Source organism: Theropithecus gelada, chromosome 12, assembly GCF_003255815.1.
Source record: "Theropithecus gelada isolate Dixy chromosome 12, Tgel_1.0, whole genome shotgun sequence".
In the NCBI taxonomy this organism is placed as follows: domain Eukaryota; kingdom Metazoa; phylum Chordata; class Mammalia; order Primates; family Cercopithecidae; genus Theropithecus; species Theropithecus gelada.
This window is the reverse complement of record NC_037680.1, coordinates 67,954,165-67,980,886: the sequence shown is the minus strand read 5'-3', so window position 1 is coordinate 67,980,886 and position 26,722 is coordinate 67,954,165. Positions and strand designations below refer to the sequence as shown.

Below are 26,722 nucleotides of genomic sequence, written 5' to 3'. Positions count from 1 at the left end.
CAGATAGGTGGTTGACAGGATGGAGAATTTGTAATGTCTATCTTTTAACACTTACTTATATGCTGAGCAATGTGAACATATTGCATATTATTTAAAACAACACACCCTCTCATTTCCAAATTTCTACTCACCAGTATCAGGAACTACTAATCTACCACTTTAGGCACACAGCAAGAAGAATCTAAGTAATTACATCCTCTACCTGCACCAATAAACACAAAGACTTCTGAGAATTTCTTTATGTGAGCAATTTTTAAAAATACAAAAGTCGAGAGAAAATCCCCAGAAAATATTTTCAATTAATGTTTCTGGTTTATAAAAGATCAGTGAAATTCAGTTACACAGAGAACATATAATGTTTGGATTGTAAAGCCTTTCTGAGAGATGATACATTGACACACAACATATGAAAATAGCTTGAGATACAAAAATACAGTTGTGATTCAGCAAATGGCACCAAATTAGAACAATTTTATTATTTAACATAATACCAATGTATATACATTATCCTCCCAAATAAGAAACAATTTGATTCCAAAGTTTAAAATGTAGTTTCCAAAATGAACCTTTGTAAATTTGAAGGAATAGAAAGAAAGCCCTGCAAATTACATAAATTTAATTTTGATCCATGACTAAAATAGGCACCCTGTACCAATCACCTTTCTCATACAAAAATGTATATTATAAATAAAACTTTCAAAAAAGATCTTGGATGTTTTATTGCACATCATACAGAATGTTTACTGCTATCCGAATGGCTTTTAGCCCTTTACTTTGTTAGGTGTTTAAAATATCTACTCAAATTTGGGTGAAAACAATATTCTGGAGATATTACCATTTTGAGGATCATATATGACATTTACCAGAAACAGAAACATATAATCTTACAGGACTGCTTCTGTCACTTTTTCTAAAGTAAGAATGACTTCTATTTTCTACTGTTACAAGTAATTACCAGAGGTTTAAACAAATTAAAAGTCTGTTCAAATGTCAGTTTTCTTTTTTTCAAACAGAAACCACATGTAGAGGGATTTAACCCAGTTGTTCATCTCTGCCCCTCTTAGGACCAGCCCTTCTTGAAGCCTAAATTGTTAAATATCATACTACAGGGTTCCTAATAATGCTGTCCATCATTAACAGTTATTGTTTTGGTCTCAACATTTCTAAACCTTCTTAGATGTCGTTAAACCAGCACAAACCAGCCAGAATGCAATGGTCTCAAAAACAAAAAGGTTCCTAATAAGTTTTCATACCATCTAGCACAGGGCCTAGCATAGAGTAGGCATGGAATAAATATTTGATGAATGAATGCGGTATCTTTGAAGACCATTTCCTATACTTATATGAATTAATGATTTATGAGTAATATGCTGATTTAGGGTACACAGATTTAACATGATGACTAAACGAAGAACACATCAGACATGAAAATAGACACTGTTAGTTTCTACAATCCTGCTCCAGGACAGAACATGTATTTGAAAGGTTAAAACTATTCCGATAATAAAAATTGATTAGTCAAATATTTTTATTTTGCCAAAGAACTCTAAAAGCCTTTGGTGATTCCCAAACATACAATGAACCCCAAATAAAACAAAACCAAATTGCACTATTACAAAGAAACAAGTCCATGAAAGTAGAGAGGAGGCGCCAGTTAAGGGACAGCAACTTCAAGGAGACGATTGTTTTTTCGTTTACATGTTGGGACACTCCCATTTTTCTGGTTTCCCTGAATAAACTTCACACATACTTTGTCTTGTCTGAACTGTACCAGGAACCTAGGAGAAAAGAATAAAACAAATTAACGTATACACAAAATTATAGTAACACTTGCTTTTGTATTTTAATGGATACTGATCTTGGCGAGTACAGGCTGCGCATCCCTAACCTAATCCAAAAATCTGAAATGCTCCAAACTCTGAAATTTTTAAAACACTGACATGATGCTCAAAGGAAATGCTTGTTGGAACATTTCAGATTTTAGATTTTCAGATTAAGACTGAAACGTTAAGTATAATGCAAATACAGTCTATGTGCTACCTAACAATGTTTCAGTGAACAATGAACCACATATATGATGGTGGTCCCGTAAGAGCGGAAAAATTCCTATGGCTTAGTGACGTCATAGCTCTCCTAATGTAGGGCAATACAATACTCACGTTTGTGGTGACTGATGTAAACATACCTAATTCACTGTCAGTCATATACGATGGGGGTCCCATAAGATTATGATGGAGCTGGCCTATACAGTCGTACCATTTTTTGTTTTTTATACTGTAGTTTTACTGTACTTTTTCTGTTTAGATAGATAACTATTTACCATTGTGTTATAATTGCCTACAGTATTCAGTACAGTAACATGCTATGAGCAGTTGGCTATACTATAATATATAGCCTAGGTGTATAGTAGGCTATACCATCTACGTTTGTGTAAGTACACACTCTGACGTTTGCACAAAATCACCTAGTGACGCACTTCTTAGTACATATCCCTATGTTAAACACATGACTGCATTCCAAAACCAGAAACTGGAAACACTTCTTGTCCCAAACATTTTGAATAAGGGAGAATCAACCTGTATCACTTCTTCCCATGAGCACTTCTTACACAGAATTGTATCAATGCAATTTACCTCCAGTACTCATTTAGCCCTAAGAAAACTAAAGTTCATTAACTTATCATATTCTAGTAAGGTAGAAAGGCTAAGAATTATTTCTGTGTTTCAAATGGAAAGACTAACATGTTATATTTCCATTTTTCCACGGCAAAAATATGGGAGGGGGCTCCTATTATCAACAAATTGGCTGGGCGCGGTGGCTCACGCCTGTAATCCCAGCACTTTGGGAGGCCGAGGCGGGTGGATCATGAGGTCAGGAGACTGAAACCATCCTGGCTAACACGGTGAAACCCCATCTCTAATAAAAATACAAAAATTAGCTGGGCGTAGTGGCAGGTGCCTGTAGTCCCAGCTACTTGGGAGGCTGAGGCAGGAGAATGGCGTGAACCCGGGAGGCGGATCTTGTGTTGAGCCGAGATCGTGCCACTGCACTCCAGCCTGGGTGACAGAGCGAAACTCCATCTCAAAAAAAAAAAAAAAAAAAATCAACAAATTGAGAAAATGAGGTAAAGAATTTCACAAAAGGAAGAGGCCTGGCAACCCTCTAATCTATGGCTTCTAAACACTGGTTACTCACATATGTCCTACATAGTTTTTGTCATATCTTCATAGTATGCTAATAGCTATTGCTAGCTTAAATGCATTTCAAAATAATAGTGGCCTACAGAATATGGATAAAATCACGTGTTTGATCTACCACATATATCTTTAATACCCACTAAAATATTTATATACAAATTATAAACATTTAAAATATCTATTAGTGTTTAGAAATTAATTAATGGATTAAAAAATCCATGAGTGTATTTTTCCCTCAGTGTATCCTGTGGGCCACTGCTGGGATAAGAGACGACTTTAGTGTGTACAACTGAGCATCCACAGAGTGTTCTGCACACCGTCCCTGTGCTGGTGCTTTGAAGGACCCCCAACTGTATATGATGAGATCCTGAACTGGGGACAGCGTCACTGGGGGACATGAGAGCTGCATCACTGGGCCAGAAACCAGGTCTTCCAGTGGCAAAACCAGTCATCTCTTCTCTCCACCATCATCATTAGCATAGCATTATGACATTTTCCATATTCTCAGGGACGGTTTTCTCAGTCAATGGCACATTATTAAAGTGAGTCAACCTAACAACCACTGACCACTTACTGACATTGCCCAGCGATGTGAGGATCCACAGCTCTACTCTGTACCCATTAGTTTCAGTGTCAAGGTCTAAAGAGGCCACATTTTGCAAACACTATCTGCTAGAGTGAAACAAGGCAAATGTGCTTCTAATTCATCAGTTGTTTTATAAGAATAGTGCTTCTGATCTTTTAAATGGGTTCTTTCTTTTCAACTTGAAGCAATGAGGGAAGGACAGCTATAGCTCCAGATTCAACTATCTGAGATATATCTCTGGCATATATACTTATATGTATGTGTCTCAAAAAAGAATCTTTCAGGTTTATTGAAAATTCATACATTTAAAAAAATCAAACACCTTTACATTTTTATTTTCAAAGACCACTTGTGGCCGAGCACAGTGGCTCATGCCTGTAATCCCAGCACTTTGGGAGGCCAAGGCAGGCAGGCAACTTGAGGCCAGGAGTTCGAGACCAGCCTGGCCAACTTGGCAAACCCACGTCTTTACTAAAAATACAAAAATTAGCCAGGCATGGTGGTGCATGCCTGTAATTCCAGCTACTTGGGAAGCTGAGGCAGGGGAATCGTTTGCAGCTGGGAGGCGGAGGAGGCTGCATTGAGCCGGAATCACACCACTGCACTCTGACCTGGGTGACAATGGGAGACTGTCTCAAAATAAATAAAAAAGACCACTTGTAAGTGTAATAAATGTACAGGAACTTATTTCCCCAATAATCTTGGCATACATTAACTGTTTCCATGTCTATAATTCATGATTAAGATTCACACTAGAGGCCAGGCACGGTGGCTCATGACAGTAATCCCAGCACTTTGGGAAGCTGAGGCGGTCGGATCACTTGAGGTCAGGAGTTTGAGACCAGCCTGGCCAACATGGTGAAACCCCATCTCTACTAAAAATACAAAAATTAGCAGGGCAAGGTGGTGTACGCCTGTAACCTCAACTACTCGGGGGACTGAGGCAGGAGAATCCCTTGAACCCAGGAGGCAGAGGTTGCAATGAGTCGATATCTCATCACTGCACTCCAGCCTGGGTGACAGAGCGAGACTCTGTCTCAAAAAAAAAAAAAAAGATTCACACTAGAAATAACAATAGAAAAGAAAGATATACTGAGGATTTGCTACATACCACACTGTTCTTGGCCATTTACTATGTTATTAGATCAGGCTTTAGGACAATCCTAGGAGGTAAGCACCATTATTTATCTTCACCTCATAGAAAAGAGAAAATCATCCTCCAACAAACAATAGCATGGAATATATTATTTCATGGCATTCATACCAGTTAGAATTTCAAGGTAAAAGGAACACAGATTAGTTGTTTGGATTTCAAATATTCAGAAAACCAATTGTATCACTTAAATGATATATGTGTGTGTATCTATTGTATGCACGTGTATACATATATGTATATACACACACATATATTTAAAATGTTTAATGAAACAAATTCACTTTAGTTTTTACTCTATTTGGGAACTTAATTTTAGAAATATAGTCATGGATCATCTAATAAAAGGGATACGTTCTGAGAAATGCATCACGAGGTGATTTTGTCATTGTGCAAACATCATAGAGTGAGTGCACTTACCTAAACCTAGATGCTACAGTGTGTTATTGTACTGTAGGTAACTGTAGGTAACTGTAACACAATGGTATTTGTATATGTAAACTTAGTAAACATAGAAAAGGTACAGTAAGAATATAGTATAAAAGATAAAAAATAGTGTTCTTGTCTAGGGCCCTTACCATGAATGGGGCTTGCAGGCCTGGAAGTAGCTCTGGATGAGTCAGTGAGTGAGTTGTTAGTGAATGTGAAGGCCTAGGACATTACATTACTGTATACTTTATGAGTAATTTTTTCTTTCTTCAGTAATAAATTAACCTTTGCTTAATGTAACTTTCTGCCTTATAAACTTTACAATTTTAAAAACATTTTTGACTCTTTTGTTTTGTTTTTGAGACAGGGTCTTGATCTGCCTCCCAGGCTGGAGTTCACTGGAGCAATCATGGCTCAGGGCAGCCTTGATCTTCCCAGGCTCAGATGACTCTCCCACCTCAGCCTCCTGAGAAGCTGGGACTACAGGTGCATGCCACCATGCACGACTGGCTGATTTTTAAATTTTCTGTTGAGAAGGGGTTTCGTCATGTCGCCCAGCCTGGTCTTGAACTCCTAAGCTCAAGCAATCCACTGCCCTTGGCCTCCCAAAGTGCCAAGATCACAGGCGTGAGCCACTGGGCCCAGCTGTTTTGGGCTCTTTTGTAGTAACACTTAGCTTAAAACACAACACTTTGGACAGCTGTACAAAAATATTTTCCTTCTTTATAACCTTATTCTATAAGCTTTTCTCTATTTTTAAAATTTTAATGTTTTTATTTTTACTTTTTAAACTTCTTGTTAAAAACTAAGATACAAACACATTAGCCTAGGCCTACACAGGGTCAGGAGCATCAATTTCACTGTCTTCTATCTCCCATGTCTTGTCCCACTGGAAAGTCTTCAGGGGTAATAGTATGCATGCAGCTGTCATCTCCTAAGATAACAATGCCTTCTGAAATACCCTCTGAAGGACCTGCCCGAGGTTGTTTTACAATTAACTTTTTTTTTTTTCTTTTTTTTGAGATGGAGTCTCACTCAGTAGCCCAGGCTGGAGTACAGTGGCGCCAGCTCGGCTCACCGCAAGCTCCGCCTCCCGGGTTCACACCATTCTCCTGCATCAGCCTCCCGAGTAGCTGGGACTACAGGTGCCCGCCACCTCGCCCGGCTAATTTTTTGTTTTTTCAGTAGAGATGGGGTTTCACCATGTTAGCCAGGATGGTCTTGATCTCCTGATCTCGTGATACACCCACCTCAGCCTCCCAAAGTGCTGGGATTACAGGCGTGAGTCACCGCGCCTGGCCTACAATTAACTTTTTAAATATGTAAGCATACACTCTAAAATAAAGATAAAAAGTATAGTATAGGCTGGGCACGGTGCCTCACACCTGTAATCCCAGCACTTTGGGAGGTCAAGGCAGGCGGATCATGAGGTCAGGAGATCGAGACCATCCTGGCTAACACGGTGAAACCCCATCTCTACTGAAAATATAAAAAAATTAGCAGGGCGTGGTGGCGGGCACCAGTAGTCGCAGCTACTCGGGAGGCTGAGGCAGGAGAGTGGTGTGAACCTGGGAGGTGGAGCGTGCAGTGAGCCAAGATCACACCACTGCACTCCAGCCTGAGCAACAGTGCAAGACTCCATCTCAAAAAAAAAAAGTATAGTATGGTAAATACATAAACCAGTAACAACATCATTTATTATCATTTTCAAGAGTTACATATTGTACATAATTATATGTGCTTTTACTCATATACAACTGGTGGTGAAGTAGGTTTGTTTATACCAGCAGCACCACAAAGATGTGAGTAGTACCTTGCACTATAACATTACAACAGCTGTGACATCAATAGAGAGAAGAATTTTTCAGCTCCATTACAATCTCAGGGGACCACCGTCACCTGTGTGATCCACTGCTGACCAAAATGTCATTATGCGGTGCATGACTATATTACACATCTTGCAGGTTATCCTAAAAATGCAATCTATTGACACAATGAACAGCTTGGAAGTTCAAGGACTAGAAATTACAAGGCAGTTGAATCTCTCAATGAATTAAATTCTCACTTCTATATGTGCACGTTTAAATTCCACTGGAGGCTGGGTGCGGTGGCTCATGCCTGTAATCCCAGCACTTTGGGAGGTCAAGGCGGGTGGATCACCTGAGGTCAGGAGTTCGAGACCAGTCCGACCAACAGGGAGAAACCCCGTCTCTACCAAAAATACAAAATTAGCCAGGCGTGGTGGTGCATGCCTGTAATCCCAGCTGCTCAAGAGGCTGAGGCAGGAGAATTGCTTGAACCGAGGAGGCAGAGGTTGCTGTGAGCGAAGATCACGCCATTGCACTCCAGCCTGGGCAACAAGTGTGAAACTCCGTCTCAAAAAAAAAAAAAAAAAAACCAATAATAATAATCCACTAAAGAGTTAACAGGACTTTGATTCTCTTTCCATAAACTGACATCCACTTATCCATAACGATTACAGAATCTGGGTTTGTTAGAGTAACTACTTCTACTTTTGGGAAGGATAAAGGAAGGAAGGGCTTAGTCACTAAGCTGCATATGGTTTTCAACACTGGTTCTATAGAGCTGGTGAAGCCACTTAGGGCTATAAAGGAATAGGAGCCCCGCCTATGACTTTGAACATTTTTGTTTAAATTTAAAATGCTCCCTAAGGAGATTTACGATCCTTACCTACAAACTTCCTCTCCAGGCTTCCTGTGCCACCTGGGGAAGGGACCCATGGGTGCTACGTAGAGTCCTATGAACTGTTTTATTTATTTTTATGAGACCAATCAATAATGAGGCATTGGAGAAGGAAAGGCATTATAATGCTACCCAACGTTTGTTTTCTTCATGTGGCCACACTATAAATCTTGGCTCAGACAACTATGTTTACTGAAAGCTTATGGCATCCAGAACATCACACGCCCTCTGTGACAGGGCAGGACCCTTGCTGCCCAGAAGCGAACTGTCCCCCTTTCCCAGATGGCACACCTTCGTACACAAGCTGTGAGAGCTGCTGAAGGGGCTCTGTGGTTGGCTATGTTTAGGAATCACACCACACACTATCCCCGCAAAGCTTCTCAGGAGAATTACAACAGGATTTCAGGGGCTCTGAGAAGTGATGTAGTGAAGAAAGATTTTAAATTTCCATCAGAGAACCATTTCTTCACAGTACATCATTATTAGTGTTCTGTATGAGCAATGTTCCTAGAATCCTGGTTTGGGAAATGCTTAAAAGTAGCAGTCCTTTGTGGTCTGGATGTTGGTGTGATTTCGCTTCTGTGTAAAGATGAGTTTATTCACATCATGGGACAACTATGAGACTGCTTCGTCTGTACACTGAGGAGCTTCTGCTGTCTGGGATACATACGATCTTCCCATGATAAGTGGGAATTAGCAGCCCTATGAAGCCCATTCTCACAGATTATGAGAAACTTCAACTATTATAAAGGGATTTTAAAACTGTAATAGGCCCTAACATGTTAAATCCTTAACTGAAACACATCAACTATTATCTTTTTTCCTAATATTCTTTGTTTTATGAGAAAGGTCTCATTAACAAGAAAAGTTATTTAGTCCAAACAACAACTTCCAATATAGAGTATGAAGCCCAACCTCCCACCCAAATCTAAACACTTCAATGAGAACTTAAGAAAAGCCCACAGCATGCAAAATCCTAACATATCAAAGAGAGTCTGATGTAATACAAAGGGGCAGAAATGGGTGTAAATTTATTTTAGAAAGACTTTTAGGAAGAGTTGAAACAGAATAGACTAGAAATTCTTAATTATAAAAGAATAAAATTTCCTGAGCAATCTAGACATGCAAAGAAGTATATAAGCAGGTAAACAATCTATTGAAAGGTAATCAATTAAGTATAATCAACATAGTAACTCAGATTTGTCCAAAACACTTACAGATTACATAGACAGATTGAGTAAATGAGGGGGTGCCCCAACGTGTATGCAAATAACCAGCTTCTATAATCAGAACCGTAACGAGAAACTGAAGAAGTAAATTTCAAATTGATACCAGTCTCAGATGTCACCACATCAAAGAGACCTCCCTGACCTCCCTAACAAAAATACTCTCTGATGCTTTTTTTTTTTTTTTTTTTTTGAGATGGAGTCTCACACTGTCACCTGTGCTAGAGTACAATGGCATGATCTTGGCTCATTGCAATCTCCGCCTCCCAGGTTCAAGAGATTCTCCTGCCTCAGCCTCCTGAGTAGCTGGGATTACAGGCACCCGCCACCATGCCCAGCTAATCCTTTGTATTTTAAATACAGACAGGGTTTCACCATGTTGGCCAGGCTGGTCTCGAACTCCTGACCTCGTGATTCGCCTGCCTCGGCCTCCCAACGTGCTGGGATTACAGGTGTGAGCCACTGTGCCTGGCCTAGTCTCTGACTCTTACCCCCTTTTTTCCTCCATAAACATTTGTTGTTAGCTGAAACCTTATCAACTATTTCATCATTTTATTTGTACATAGTAGTCTCTTCCACTAGGATGTCAGGTACATGAGGTTGAAGACTTGGTCCAGTGTCATTCACTGCCCATTTATCATGTGGAACTACTACTAGACATATACCTGGTACTTAGTAAGTGGTTGTATTAATGAATGTGATCAGAGAGCAGAACAAAAACAAGAAAGCTGAAAGAGAAAAAGCGTTTTCAAACAATACATGAACGTACTCATCGGAAATCTCAATATTGAGCTTCTGTTTGGTTTGGCTGAGAGTCGTGCGATAGAGCTTGGTGGCCATTTCAATCAGATGATCACTGCTGAAGAGAAAATCTCCTTTACTAGCTGCTTCTGAGCCCTGCAAGGACAAACCAAGAGTCGGTCATAATTAAAGATACCTTAGGAGGTCAATATTTACAGGCTTGGCTAAAAACATATTTACAGTCTCTTTAAAACATCAGATCCTGGAATCCATTCTCCCAAGGTAAACAATAATGACAAAAGCAGTGTTTCTTCCAACTTGCTCAGAGCACTTTAGTAAGGTTACCTAACCCCCTCCTACCCAAAGTTGGTGGATGCAGCAGAAGCACCATCCGCATCACTTGGAGCTTGCTAGAAAAGCAGAATCTCTGCTGGGCGCGATGGCTCAAGCCTGTAATCCAAGCACTTTGGGAGGCCAAGACGGGCGGATCACGAGGTCAGGAGATCGAGACCATCCTGGCTAACACGGTGAAACCCCGTCTCTACTAAAAAAAATACAAAAAACTAGCCGGACGAGGTGGCAGGCGCCTGTAGTCCCAGCTACTTGGGAGGCTGAGGCAGGAGAATGGCGTAAACCCGGGAGGCGGAGCTTGCAGTGAGCTGAGATCCGGCCACTGCACTCCAGCCTGGGCCACTCAGTGAGACTCCGTCTCAAAAAAAAAAAAAAAAAAAGAAAAGCAGAATCTCAGGCCCTACCCAGCCCCAGTGAATATGAAACCACAACACAACCTCCAGGTATGGGTTTACACATTCAGGTTTGAGGAGCATGGACCTAACCTGCAACTCTTCTGAAGGACCTGATTAAAAAACTTTTCAGTGATTTGGTTAAAACCCTAACGACAACACTTCCAACAAATATCCCAGGGCAGTGGCTCTCAGCCTTAGCTGTGCAAGGGAATCATCTGGGTTTATTTAAAGAAAAAAAAAAAAAAAGAAAAAAGAAAAAAAGAAAAAAAAAAGATGCTTGTGCCCCCTTCTGAGAAATTCTAATTTGATTGTACGGGGGTATGGCCTGGGCATCAGCATTTTTAAAGTTCCCAAGCTGTTTAAATGTGTCACTGAGGTTGAGAATCACTGTCCTAGCATTTGATATGCCCCCTTTAAGTTAAGACCCAAAGCAGGGTAAACAGGCTAAGGGAAGCTTTGGGGAGTTTTCTAAGCTTAAGGTCGGCCAGAGAGTAACATTATCAGCTACACACATGCTCCTACATATGATCAATATTTGGTAGCTTTTGTTTACTCAGTGACTATGTGTTATGTGACAGGCCCTGTTCCTCCAGGGTCTCAATTAATCCTTACAACAATGCTATATGAAGTAGGCACTCTTACTATCTCCATTTTAAAGATGACAAAAAGTAGGTAGGCACACACAAAGTTAAATGCCTTGGCCAAAATCATCATAAAGTGAGTGAGACCAACTCCAGAACCTACACGTAACCACTGCATCCAAGCCAGGAGTCCTGGTTAAGCTAAAGACACAGAACACTAAAAATTATTTAGGTTAAAATTAACTGGCAGCTATTTTATTTTAGTTGTATCCTTTAATATAAACCCCCAGATTAGAGATGAACATTAAGACATTTACTAAGTTCATACATAGAAGAAAAAACAGGAGAAAACAAAATTTAAAACATCTTGATATTCCTATGTATTAGTCTCAAAAAGTGAAGTAAACTGGTCAATAAAAGTGATTAACTTTATTCAGTTACTGAAAAACCGAGCCCGAGATTTTACATAGGGGCGAATATCCAAAATTTGCAAATTAGCAAGGCAGATATACAAACTGCCATAGGATTAGTCAGATATGGAAATTTTTAAAATCAATGCCTGAGAGATGAAGCGCAGAAATCTTTTGTTGAACCTTTACCTCTTTGAGGTGGACGGCGAAGAAGCCATCATTTTGTGAGCTCATTGATACCTTGGTCACATCCACCAAGGGAACCTCTGACTTGATTTGTCCAGACTTTTGGTCAGCAAGAAGGAGATTATTATTTGTTAAGAGGAAAATCCGAGATGTACTCTAAAAGGAAATAGAAAATAGTATAAAACCAATGATCAAAAATACTCAAAAATGGTCTATGAGTTTAAGGCATTTGCAAAAATGCATGTTTTATTCCAATATCCTTCAACAAACATACTTACGTAAACCAAGAACACAGTAAGGAACATAAATAATATGTTTTATTTCATAAAAATGTCAGAGAACAAGCAAAATTCCATCTAAGCTTAAAAGTAAGGGGAAATAGCTCCCTTCACAGTTAACTCTACTGAGAACATGAAATGCAAATTTTTACATTCAGAAAACAGGGTGACTATCCCAAGTAATAGTTACTTCTTATCAGTCTTCAAGGTTAGCAATTTTACCTTCCCATTAGCACGGTTAATTTTGTTCACGACTTCAGCAATGATGATCTTTTCTTCAATGGCATCTTTGAGTTTCTTATACTTGGGGTTCTTGTTGATTTCCAGGTAAGCCCCTTGGAATGGTTGCCCAACACTAAAGGAAAAAAATTCCTGCACATTAGAAATAGTTTCAAATGAAAGTTCTACTAAAAAAAGGAAACAGATCACTTGATTCTAAGGAATAGCTGATAACTTCATAAAAGTTGATTTCAATTTATTTTATATATTACACTTGCATCTGTCCTAAATATAAGTTGGAAATGAAACCTTAAACCTATTTCAAATATATTTTTGAGGTGATCATGGCATTTGGTAGGCAGGACTTTGATAATAATCTTATCACATGGAACAACCAAGATAGAAATCACTCATAAGAATAATAGCTAAGACTCAAGTACATGGTCTCATGTGAAGGAAAAGGCAATTTCTTCTAATCTGTTAATATAAAGTTAACAGCTGCTCACAAAGGATTTACTAACGCCTTCAAACAATATGTGGCAGTGAAAAAAGAGCTGAAATCATTACCGTCACCTGTTCTAGAAAAATTTCATTTCTTGCAGAGAATAAGAAAATCAATAGGCCTTCTGGGAAAGAATAGATCCAGGGCAATCACTTTAGAAGAAAACTATAGAACACTTAATATTAACATGTAACTGTGGTTCTAAGTAGGCAATACAGATGGTCCCTGACTTGGTTTGACTTAGGGTTTTTCAACTTTACAATGGTGCTCATACAACCATTCTGTTTTTCACTTTCAGTACAGTGGTCAATAAACCATATGAGATATCCAACACTTTATTATAAAACAGGCTTTGTGTTAGATGATTTTGTAGGCTGCAGATGATTTTGTAGCCAACTGTAGGCTAATGTAAGTGTGCTGAGCATGGTTAAGGTAGGTTAGGCTAAGTGATTGTGTTCAGTAGGTTACGTGTATTAAATGTATTTTCAACTTATATTTTCAACTTCATATGACATATGACAACTTCATAAAAATTGGTTTCAATTTATTTTGTACATTACACTTGCATCTGTCCTAAATATAAGTTGGAAATGAAACCTTAAACCTATTTCAAATATATTTTTGAGGTGATCATGGCATTTGGTGGGCAGGAATTTGATGATAACCTTATCACATGGAACAATCAACATAGAAATCACTCATAACCCATATGAGGTGTGTAACTGCATCATAAGTTAAGCGGCATCTGTATATGAAAGGAGAATCAAGCCTCTTCTCCTAGAATATGCATTTAAATGGACAGCCGTAACCAAAGCAAACATTCAGAATAAGGGCAATTTTTTTTTTCCCAAATAAATTTTTGTAAGAGGTTAACAGTACACTTATCACTAAGATGTCAATTTCCCTAAAGACTTGCCGGGGGACTCTTTCAGGACAGCTTCATCAAAGGCACTAAGGAAAAACTGCTGCTTCAAGGGATCTACAAGCTTCACTTTGAGCTACAAAGTTCTGGCAATTTGCAAATACAACTTTAAATGCTTATGTTGTGGGTGGAGGATCAGGGAAGAAAAATCCATGTAGGTGGTCAGCGTTTCACAGCTCTCAGGATATAAAAGGCCAACTCCCATAAGAGCTGCCACTTGGCAGGGTGGTGGGAGGCTAAGTTATTTATTCCACCTCTCTCACTGCTGTGGGGTGAGTGTGCCACTATCCCTGAAAACTGATAAGACTACCCAAAAAGGACTTGGCTTGAAGTTAACTTTTTTTGGTTCCTATTCAAATGTGTTTTAAATTATAAAAATGCTAACAGGCTTTTAAACTGTTTCCTCAAAGATGTATTTTCCAGCCTGTAGTTTCTGAAGAGTCATCCACAGGAAATGCTCATTAAGAAGGTTACTCTCTAATTTAAAAATGTATAAATTAAAGCTGAATAAAATTAGTTGCTGAAGTAAGCATACAGACAAATTCTCCTGCTTGAAAATGCTTTATATAACAGGCACTTTGGACAACTTTGGATTCAGACACTATGTTTGACTTAAGGGAGTACATATCACCTCAAGTAGCCACATCAGCTAACCAAGGAAGTTGTACAATTTAAAATATTTAAACCCAGTGAGTCTGGCAATGTACGTTCATTTAATCCTTTAAAAGGAAGATATTTGAAATGTGTGTAACGTCACAGAGAATATAAACATAATTTATGTAATAAACGTGAATATACTCAGCATATAATACATTCTTTCGAGGCCATTCTTTGGGAGAAGCTTAACGTTGTTATAGATTTGGCTTGAAATCGAACAATCTACTTTTTTTATAAACACCAGATGAAAATGGGGTAAGAACGCTGGGAGGAAATGATGAATGCGGGAGATATAAGACTATTTGGATAAATAGTCTTTATCAAGGACTTCATTTGCTGAACTTGGGATTGGTGTTCCTTCTTTTTCTGAGTTCACAGTGTCTAAAATAAAGGAACTGAACGTGCTGTACAGGCCACAGAAGTCATATCCGTTGAGTTAGCAGACCAAAGGGCACCACGGACCAGTGCTCAAGCAACACTCGAAAAGTACTATCCTGGCTCGCTCTTTCATTTACCTTACAAATGAGTTTCTGACCTTGCTTGTTATGGCAGGAAGACTGGAATGGTGATTAAAGTATATTGCCAACAGAAATTTGGCTAGTCTTTGAAAACTATGGAAAAGGAGCAGGAATTTACAATGCAAACGTATCTTAACAGCCTATATAATTTTTATGTTAAATGACTTCTAATTATTTAGTAAAGTGTTTGAGCTAATGCTAATGGAGTGAAACCAACAATCGTAACCTCATTTCATTAAACTGCACTATAGAAGCCATGGCTCAAATAAATGTGTTTACATCAAGCTGATTATAAAATGATTCACAGAACTAAAAATTGCACATCTAAGACTGAAATCAAACACCACGCAAAATGGCGTACAAATACACTTGAGAAACTTTGAATATCCTGAATTTTATGGGTAAAGCAAAGCCATAATACCTAGATGGGTATAAAGCCTTCTTGTCTTTGAAGAGTTCACTGGCTTCTAGTTTCTCTTCATAAATAAGTTTCTGCTGGTCTGTGAATTGGTCCCTGTATTTTTTACACTGTGAGATATGAGAAGAAACAAACAAAACATCATTTATATAAACAAATCATTATTCATTCTTAAATATGCTAAGACAATTTACCAGCAAGAAGAGTAAGGGAGAAAGTGTACAAAACATTCACTAAAAAGGCCAAAAACATTTTTCCCTTGTGGGTTTTAAAAAGTTTGTCTTGGAAAATGTCAGAGTATTATTTGTATTGCAGAACCTGGGATGCTTCTTCAAAACACACCAGGGTCTAGCGGGCATGGGCCTTGCAAGTACTATTTCCTCCCACTATGTCAGTCCTTGGAAATCCTCTTGTCCTGCGGCTGTCACTCTTCTAGAGAGACTCACAGTAAAAATATTGTGCATCACAATCCACTAAGCACATTTCCACACACATACACACACAAAATATTGACATAAAAGCATCACAAAACAATACTCAATCTTTTCTATACATTATACACTCTGCTATTTTCTATTCTATTGCATTTCATTGAAAAACGCTGGTAGTAATCTACTAAATTGATTTCATGACCCACAAATATGCTATGACCTACAGTTTGAAAACCACTGCTCCAAATCCCCCCACTACCATTTTACAACAGGGACGAGGGACCTGAGATATCCCCTTTCACTCTGTCCCTGAAGCTGCAATGAGAGGAGACAGTGGCCAGAGGAGCAGGGCCAGGTTTTTTAGATGAGCATTCCTAGAAATTCAGTTACAGGGGGGGTCAAGTGCTACTGAAATAACTGCATGAAGAAATGTTAGCACTGCTGCTGACCCTTTTCCATGGAAATGCTCCCTTCAGGAATAAACAGCCCTCATCTCCCACCTCCAATCCAATGGAGGAATGGGTGAGATCGCGAAGCCAGGGGAGAGCAGAGGTGGTGCAGATCCTCAGCACTGGGAGCTCCCTGTCATTATTTCTGAAAACAGTTTCTAGGTTAGACTCAAAAAAGGAGACAAGCCATTAGGAGGTTCATGAATCTCGCCAAATTGGCTGTTAGAGAACAGAAGTCAGAATCCAGTTCCTTATGTTGTACGGTACCACTTATCAAGCTAATCAGTGATAATGTCACTCTATACATATATGACTCTGATAAAAAACAAGCCCACCCTGCTGGGCAGGAAAGTTTCCTGGAGGATGTATGCATTGAGCTTTCATCTACTAAATACATGCCCTTCCATCTAATGATTTTATTACATCTGATAACTGCATATATTTAACATTTCACATATCAACTGACGAGGTTATCGAAATAAGGTCAACATCTATACAAGTGCCCCACGTGCTCCATGCTGGGAAACATCTAAATTACATGCCATATTCTCATATAAAATGAGAGCTAAAAAAAAAAGGCAAAATAAAACAGATTTCCAGCTTCCCTGTAATTTAGATAGAGGATGTGTTACTATCTTTAGGGATAGGGAAAAGCCTTTTTTCCCACCCATCAAAGTGTGTGTGTTCACATGCATTATCTGATTATGTGTTCTGTACATCTGATAAACTCTTCAATCTGCAGGATTTAACTGTGTTGCCTGAAGGTGTCCGAATTTTATGATTTCTCTGTCCTACCGTATTCCTTTAGACAAAGAGAAAAACACATGAACAAAAAAGTGAACTACTTGAGAGCAGCTGGAACCTGGAATAGAAAGATAAACGCAGCCCTGTGCTCTCCGTTCCAGCCAGGGCCGAGAGGCGACTGCACAGGGAACGCCTGGGCCGGTGCGGTGGCTCTCATAGAAACTCAATATGGTGCACGGGGGAAAATCACCAAAGTCCTCAAGTAAAATCCTCTTTGAGGCAAAGGAAGAATGTGTTACAGTTTTGATTTTACGTAAGTTTTCAAACACTCAAAATAAACAAGAAAGTCTCTGAAAAGATGTAACATGACATTTTTTACCCTCCACAAGTGGAAAATCCTTTTTAGCTCCTTGTGAGTAGAATCCAAGAATAAGTAAGGTCTTGAGGGCCAATTCTTGTCTATTGGAGATAAGGAAGGCATCTTATTTTTCATTTCCAAGAAGTATTTTTGCACCTGTGTTGGGTTTGACAGAGAATACTACGTGAGGAAAATATACCACAAAAGACATTGTTTTACATACATCATGATCAAATAAACCAGACGATCGTGGAATTTATTTAACTTTGGAATTTATAAAACGGTAACTCATCTGGGAAGTCTCTATTCCACTCTTTCATACTGGTTGGGGAAATATGAGTTCCACCAAATGGTTAAGAGAAAAGAGGAATACTAATGCTAACACTCATATTAACACTAATACTAATGCCAGCTGGCTCTATAGAGCTGTATTGTCTAACCTGCAGCCACTAGTCACACAGGTTATTTATATTTACATTTTAAGTAATTAAAATTAAATTTAAAAATCCAGTTTCTCAGTCACACTAGTTACACTTCAAGTGCTTAATAACCACATGAGGCTAGTGGCCAGCTACTCTATTGTACCTCAAAGTTACAGGGCGTTTTCCTCACTGCAGAAAGCTCTACTGGACAGTGTTGTTCTAGAGTTATGATATGTGCCCAGCCCTGCACTTTATCATTACTTCATTTTAATCCTCACAACAACTCTACGAGGCTAGTGCCACTATTATCCCCATTTTACAGATGAGAAAATGAGGTTCACTGAAGTTAGAATTTGCTCAAGTCACAAATCTCTAAGCGGCAGTGGAGGCCGACTCCAGAGTTTGCAGTCTGTTCAGCACTACATATACCTCTCTGAAAGACGGAGAACTCCAGAGTCCCTGCGGGTAGGGCTGCACAGCCTGGCTCCCGGTCACCCTTCTCCCCACTAATTTGCTTGCCAGCCTTGCCCTGCCACAGCTCATGGCAGTTTCACAGGATAAGGCCCTGGCTTTCTTGGGTCTACTTTCCCCCAAAAGTTCTCTCTGTCAAATAAGACAAACATTGTATTAATAATATACGGGCCACCAACAACTCTTTCTGATACAATTCTACCTGAATTTGGGAGATGATTTCAAAAGATTACTCACTCTCAGTGTCACAGCTATGATTTAATTATTATTTAAAAAGTCACGTCTGTCATTTAAGAAAAGGCACATTTTATGGAGTTGGTGATATTAAGTGGGTAATTCCATAATGCTAATTATAGCCACACACATAAAGTGTCAACTTACAATTCTCTGAAGCGTGAACTCATAGATTTTCTTTCCGGCATTGGCTCTGAAGAATTTCCTGTATTCTCTACGTACCTTTAAAAAGAAGACGCAGGTTGCAGTGGTTAATGTGTGGCTGGTACAGATGCATAATGATACACCTCTATTAAAAATGAAAAAGTGTCAAACAAGTCAACTTATAAGTGTCCTTTCTGGATTTAGTACAATAATTGAAGCACATTCACATAGTGGATCTTAAGTCAGAGAGAAAGAAATTGAGAGATGTAAAATGATGAAACCAGAATGAACTGATGTTTTAAATCCTCTTAGTAGTTTCTGAAGAATCTGATGATTTGACAAGAAACATTTTACAGGCACAGCTGCAAACTCATCCCAAATTAAAATACATTTAAAAACTATATAAAATAATGTTCTATTCAGATTGTTTTGTAAAAGGCAAAAAGAAAAAAAAAATGTCTGAAGAACTGTATCAGTTTCCAAAAGCCTTGCATAGAAGATAAGGCTTTAGTACTACACACTGAGAACTGAATATGGCTAAAAATAAGAATTTAAAAAGAAGCTTTGAAACTACCATTACCTTCCATTTCATTGCATTAATTTTTCTCTATCATCTCTACTCTCACCAAACTTTATACTTAATGCTATCAGAGCACTTAAAACATCATATTATAGTTTTAGTTCACACATTTTTTCCTTGCTACATTGTCATATTTACTTCATATACTGATGTCTAACAAATAAGAGTAACTAAGTGGAGTGTTTGCATAACAAAGGAATAAATTATATAGTTAAATTTTGAAACTGAGGGAAAAATATCTTTATTTATTACCATCCAGATATAAATGGGAGAGTTAGAATTTAACAAAATATTAGCCTATCTGAATAATTCAGACATTACATATCTTTTTTCTTTTCTCTCTAGTTTTCTAGGTTTAACTGCACATGTTCAAAATATTTCTACATTAGGGGATGTAAGCCAGTAATCTTCTTTTTTTTTTTTTTTGAGACGGAGTCTCGCTCTGTCACCCAGGCTGGAGTGCAGTGGCCGGATCTCAGCTCACTGCAAGCTCCGCCTCCCGGGTTCACGCCATTCTGCCTCAGCCTCCCGAGTAGCTGGGACTACAGGCGCCGCCACCTCGCCCGGCTAGTTTTTTGTATTTTTTAGTAGAGACGGGGTTTCACCGTGTTAGCCAGGATGGTCTCGATCTCCTGACCTCGTGATCCGCCCGTCTCGGCCTCCCAAAGTGCTGGGATTACAGGCTTGAGCCACCGCGCCCGGCCAGCCAGTAATCTTCTAACCAAATTCAGTTTATAGATAAATGTTTTGTATGCATATTTATAAGTTAATAACAATATAATAATTCAGACTGCAGACTTCTCTTAAAGTTGTCTAAGATCTAGCAACACTGAGGTCTAGTCCTATAAAATAAGGGCCAGGGAGGCTAAAGTAGCTGCTGTTGCCTTTAGATGAGACATGCATGCTCCAAACTACACAAGTCCCCCTTGCTCCTGATCCACCTCCCATCTGCTGCTTTCTTCATCTGTGTGACCAACCCAGTCCCTCAGCATTTGCGCACCAGACCCATTCTCTACATCTAAAGATTTTTAAGGTTTAAAAACTGTAACATATACCATATGGGTAGTTTTTCCTTTTACAGGCATACCTCATTTTAATGCACTTTGCAGACATTGAGGTTTTACAAATTGAAGGTTTGTGGCAACCCTGCATCAAACAAGCCTACTGGCACCATTTTTCCAACAGCATGTGTTCATTCTGTGTCTCTGTGTCACAATTTGGTAATTCTCACAATATTTCAAACTTTTTCATTATTATTCTATCTGCAAGATGGTGAACTTAAGAGACAGTGTGTATATTCTGACTGCTCCACCCACTGGCCGTTCTCCTATCTCTCCCCCTCTCCTCGGGCCTCCCTTATTACCCAAGACACGGCAATATAGAAATTAATTAATATTGAATTAATAACCCTATAATGGCTTCTCAGTGTTCAAGTGAAAGGAAGGGTCACAAACTTCTCACTTTAAATTGAAAGCTAGAAACGGTTAAGCTTAGTGAGGAAGGCATGTCAACAGCTGAGGCAGTCCAAAAGCTAGGACCCTTGTGCCAAACAGCCAAGTTACAAATGCAAAGGAAACATTCTTGAAGGAAACTGAAAGTGTTATTCCAGTGAACACACAAATGATAAGAAGGTGAAACAGCCTCACTGCTGATAAGGCGAAAATTTTAGTGGTCTAGATATAAGATCAAACCAGCCACAACATTCCTCTAAGCCAAGACCTAATCCAGAGCAATATCCTAACTCTCTTCAATTCTAAGAAGGCTGAGAGAGGTGAGGAAGCTGCAGAAGAAAAGCTTATTAACTCTTCATGAGGGTTAAGGAAAGAAGCAGCAAGTGCTGATATAGAAGCTGCAGAAAGTTATCCAGGAGATCTAGCTAGATCACTGATGAAAGCGGCTACATTCAACAACAGATTTCCAATGTACACAAAACAGCCTTCTATTGGAAGAAGATGCCATCTAGACTTTGATAGCTAGAGAGGAGAAGCTAATGTCTGGCTTCAAAGGACAGGCTGATTATCTTGTTAGAGGATAATACAGCTACTAACTTTAAGCTGGAGCTAATGCTCATTTACCATTATAAAAATCCTACAGCTTAAGAATTATGCTAAATCTACTCTGCCTGTGTGCTCCATAAATGGAACAACAAAGCCTAGATGATAGCACATCTGCTTACAGCATGGTTTACTGACTATCTTAAGCCCCATATTGAGACCTACTGCTCAGAAAACAGATAACTTTCAAAATATTAATTCACACTGACAAGGCACCTGGTCACCCAAGAGCTCTGATGGATATATACAAGGAGATTAATGTTTTCATGCCTGCTAACACAACATCCATTCTGCAGCTCATGGATCAAGGAGTAATTCCCAGTCTTATGATTTAAGAAATACATTTGGTAAGTCTATACCTGCCACAGATAGTGATTCCTCTGGTGGATCTGGGCAAAGTATATTAAAAACTTTCCAGAAAAGAAGCATCATTCTGGGTGCCATTAAGAACATTCGAGATTCATGGGAGGAGGTCAAAACAGCCACATTAACAAAAGTTTGGAAGAAGTTGATTCCAACTCTCATGGATGACTTGGAGGGGGCTCAAAACTTCAGTGGAGGAAGTAACTGCAGGTGTGGTGATATATCAAGAGAACTAGAATTGTGAAGCCTGAAAATGGGACTGAATTGCTGCAATCTCAAGATAAGATGTAAATGAACAAGGAGTTGCTTCTTACGGATGGCCAAAGAAAGTAGTTTCCCGAGATGGAATCTACTCCTGATGAAGATGCTGTGAACACTGTTGAAATGACAACAAAGGATCTGGAATATTCCATAAGCTTAGTTGACAAAGCCAGTGACAAGGTTTGAGAGGATTAATTCCAATTTTGAAAGAAGTTCTACACTGGGTAAAATGCTATTAAATGCCAACATATGCTATACAGAAATCTTTCAGGAAAGGAAATCAATCTATGTGGCAAACTTCATTGTTGTCTTGTTTTAAGAAACTGCCACAGCCACCACAACCTTCAGCAGCCACATCAGTCAGCAGCCATCGACATCAAGACAAGACAAGACTCTCCACCAGGAAAAATATTACAACTTGCTGAAGGCTCAGATGATGGTTAGCATTTTTTAGCAATAAAGTATTTGTAAAGTATGTACTTTGGCATTTTAGACATAATGCTATTAGACACTTAATAGACTATAGTAGAGACAGCGTAAACATAACTTTTATTTGCACTGGAAAACAAAACATTTGTGTGATTCACTTTATTGTGATATTTACTTTATTGCAGAGATCTAGAACTGAGCCTGCAATGTCTCTGAGGTATGCCTGTATTCATATTCTAGTTACTGATTGCCATTTGCTTTTTAGCCACGGAGTTGTCAGATCCACAAACATTTCTAATCTCAAACTAAGGTGAGAAGGGACAAGGAGAAGAAAAATGTTACCTAACAATTGGGTCATGAAATTATAATAGCATATGAAGGCAGACAAATGAAGTTACATAAGAATATATCCTTAAAAATATACCTGAAGTCCTACTATATTTAGTTGAGCTTCATTATAACTGAGCTCATTGCTACATGCATTTTGATATTCCACAGGGCAGGTTATTTCTCCCAAAATACAACTACAGACCTTTAAAGCCCAGTGACAACATGCTGGCATATATGATGGTGCCCCCTGGGGGAAATGGGAGTCTTAAAAAGGCTCACTGCACTTTGTAATTATTTCCACAAGAAAAGTCAATCATTTGAGAGGGCAAAACTATCATTCATATTACCATGACTCTCTTTTAGAAAAAAAAAAAAATACAAAATTATTATATTCTTGGACTTCAAATAAGTTTGATCTTATTTCATACAACAATACTGGTAATATAGTAAAGTACTTCTGTTTTGTTGGAGACTGAGAGGAAAAAAGTTATGTCTACAGTAAGCCCAGTTAGCTTCTGCTAAAATAATATTCCCCTACAAACTGAATGTGCTTTGTAAGTTGCTAGTGCACACCCCTAATGCAAAAATGTTCTGAAATCATATGCAGTTAAACCCAGAAAACTGAAGATAAATGTATTACTGATGGAAATCATTTTATAGAGTAAAAATCCTGATTCAATGTTAATTTTCCTTCCTGTTATGAAAATTAGAATGCAAATTAGAAGATGTGAATTAAATGGGAAAATGTTTACTTTTGTTTGACTTTAAAGAAACCGGTTATAGAGCTTGTTTGGACTTCTTCGAACAGAACATCTGTTAAAATTCATATTTAAGTTACTTCTTCATTACTTCAAATATTACTTGGTGAATACTCAGTATAATCAAAAGGGATAATTTACTAAAATTTATAGGCTGAAGTTGCAGAAAAAAATGCAGATTATTCAAAGCAGGATTCAGGGATATTTCTAATGGTTGTTCAGATTTAGAGTCAATGATCTCTCAGATAATATTCAAATATTTAGAGTAAGATTAAATATCGTAGGATTAAAGTAAAAACAATGATAAGAAATACTGTCAAAAAGGGGCCTAATTATCCCAAAAAGGCAATATGGATGGCTTCCTATGGTGATTAATTATTGAATTTGGAAGACCAGATCCTTACATGGCGTAAAGAATATTCTAAAGCCTTTTCAGAGCTTGGAGTTATTTACTTATGTGTAGTTCTGGACACATAAGTGTACCCTACTATAGTAAGCACACTTTGAAATAAACCCTGCCATAATCACAAGGTATTTGAATTCGAGGTTCTCTTTAACATGAATGATCCACTGGTCTCTGAATCTCTGATCTCATTAATCAAAATCTGTAAGCTTAGTGATGCAAGACCCTTTGGTTCCTACACTGAACAATTAGAACAATGGTCGCTCTGAAGAAAGCTCTACTCCAGGCAGCCATTACTGGGGCAGAATTGGCATAAAAAGGGAAACAAAAGCCTGGCATCCCTAGGCTGCTCAATGTGGATGTAGGGCAGCTTTTAGCTCAACTCTTGCAACCGTGTCTCATAGATTTTTAAAAAACAACTTTACACTCATAAAGATAACAAACTAGAACTTTGATAACATAGTATCTTGAATAAAACATGCCATATTGCTATTACATTAAACCTATTATTTAAAGAAATAGAAATCACAAAATCAGAAAAAACATTAGTGTATAGGTTTCTTCTGAAAAAGGTAAAACATTAAGCAAGATGACATTCTACAAGACTGTGCAGACCATCAGCAAGCATAATCAATCGTTTTCTCAGGGTTAGTAGGTGCTAGGCTTTATGAAGTTCACCCTGGACAGAAACAAGTGGTTGAGGAAGTACCTTCAGTCCAAGCCAGTAAGCCCAAATGACAGCAACTGCATGCTTACGCCTAGCCTCCTCCTTCAAGCGTTTCAATTCCCTTCGAGCCTAGAATGTTTTAGATAGTAAATAAAAGAGACAGCCCAATGCAGACAGCACAAATGACCAGAAAAAGATACCCCACCAAACAGAAGAGTCAATTTATGAATAAGGATTTCAGAATGACAGAGAAACAGTGCATAATAATTTAAACCCAAAGAATTGGTGCCAGGCTGGTGCAGCGCTTGTATTTTCAGTGCACTGAGATTCTGTTCCAGAGGAGGGCAATCTGTGTGGTTCCCAAGGTAATCATTTCTCACCCCTTACTTCCATTCTTTTTCTTTTTTCTTCCTTGTTCTCTCTCCGTTTGCTGCCTTCTCTACACCCTTTCACTCCCATATGAAAGCCTTCAAACTCTGAGTAACAGCCCTAATGACGTCATTAGACTCCCCCTTGCTGACAGCATATTGGGCTGAAGAAGCTATGCACTCCTGTCTGAGTTCATCCCTTTGGATGGATAAAAAGATAACTCTTGTGAACAATCATTTAGAAAACTGGGAGGAAAAAAGGTTATTTCTCTGAAGTGCAAACAAAAACCAAAACTAACAAAACTCAAAAATTACTTCTAGTCAAAAAATGAAAAGTGGCATGTATAAAAATTCAATTTTAGCTAAGGTCCCCAAAGTGAAATATACTGAAGACTGAAGCAATTATAGGTTAAACTTATAGGTTTAAAAATTACTGTTAGGGAAAAAATAATCTTAGACAAGCTATTCTAAAGGATATAAATAGGCACTAATTGTTCAAGATATTATAGTACTGAGACTGGGAAATGAACTCACTGGATGGAGAAATCCTAGCAAGACCCATCTAAGAGTCCATTTGCTTCTGCTACAACATTTCCCTCAGTTGACTAGAGGAACAAGTTTGTTCTTTACAGATTTTTCACGAAAAGCACAAATGAACAACTCTGGTTAGTTTTTGGCAAATTAAGCTCTTTATGCAGGCAGATGTTGACTTTCCTCATTTTCTCACAAGATAGGCTTATAATGTTGACAAGGTGGACTTCAAAACACAGGACTCTGTTGATGTTTGTGTTTCTAACTGGAATACACATTTTTAGCAAAGATGACCTTTGATTTTCTAAGTAACAAAAACATCTAAAAATCTTGTCCCTTGGGGTATGTGAAATGTTCACAGAGCCCACGACTATGCCTGGGGATTAGTGAGAGTATTTCAGGAGGCCTTTGTTTCTGAAAACAAACAGCTGATGCTGAAATTCCTGGGATTCTTCAGTGGCAATTATAGCTAGCTGTGCATGAACATAGTTTTCTGTTAAATCACAGATGATAATTCTTTGCACATGTAATATTTTGCTTATAATAATCAATAGCTGCCACAGTGAGCCTAAAAAAAAATTTCATTCATAAATTAATTTTTTAAAGACATATGTTAGAGGCATTTCCATTGTCAACATGTTGCAGAGACCGATTGAAGCCCAAACTTGAACATTCCCAACATGCGCAACCCCCCCAGAAAACCTCTAAAAAACTGCTAGCATTCATCAGTGGGGAGGGGGGAACCTAAACATGCATGTTATTTAAGAGTTGTTTTGTTTTGTTTTAAAGAGCAATGGTACTAGTGCCTTTTTAGTAAGCAATTAGTTTTATTGGCCTACGCATGCCTAAGCTTCCTATGCATACTACTGAACTAATGTTTCCAGGTGTGTTAAATCTGGCGGCTAGGACATGCACCAGTGTGAGCCACTATTAATTGCAGTCATTCATCCCCTAATAGTCTAGAGATAAGGACTGATTATTGCAGAATTCCCGGATGGAGTGTTGGGATATGTGCATCAAGTACCTTAGATCCAAGCCAGTAAGCCCAAATAACTGCAATAGCATGTTTATTCCTAGCCTCCTCCTTCAGCCGTCTCAGTTCCCTTCGCGCCTGTGATGCATTTGAAAAGGAGTTACAGAAAAGTTTAAGGCAGGAAAGGTTACTGCTGGTTTTCAATGAAGAAAGAAAAAGAGAGACACTAGTCACCACCAAATGGTAAATGCAAAAGCATGTGCCACCACCCCACAACAAA

General features: G+C 38.6%; 1 protein-coding gene across 6 annotated transcripts in view; it reads right to left on the bottom strand.

Moving 5' to 3' along the window:
• Nucleotides 1–224: 224 nt before the first annotated feature.
• The window catches only part of MYO1B (myosin IB), a 181,158-nt gene continuing 154,660 nt past the window's right edge, over nt 225–26,722 (bottom strand). For 2 of the 6 annotated variants that reach the window (XM_025404094.1, XM_025404095.1), the window contains exons 23-31: nt 26,494–26,580; nt 24,613–24,699; nt 18,729–18,803; nt 17,476–17,610; nt 15,476–15,582; nt 12,459–12,591; nt 11,962–12,114; nt 10,064–10,191; nt 225–1,778 (exon numbers count right to left, since the gene is read on the bottom strand). In XM_025404094.1, coding sequence (XP_025259879.1) covers nt 1,655–1,778; nt 10,064–10,191; nt 11,962–12,114; nt 12,459–12,591; nt 15,476–15,582; nt 17,476–17,610; nt 18,729–18,803; nt 24,613–24,699; nt 26,494–26,580 — 1,029 coding nt within the window. In that variant the 3' untranslated portion in view covers nt 225–1,654. The remainder of the gene's footprint in view (nt 1,779–10,063; nt 10,192–11,961; nt 12,115–12,458; nt 12,592–15,475; nt 15,583–17,475; nt 17,611–18,728; nt 18,804–24,612; nt 24,700–26,493; nt 26,581–26,722) is intronic. The other 4 variants (XM_025404093.1, XM_025404097.1, XM_025404096.1 and 1 more) reach the window with 4 other exon arrangements.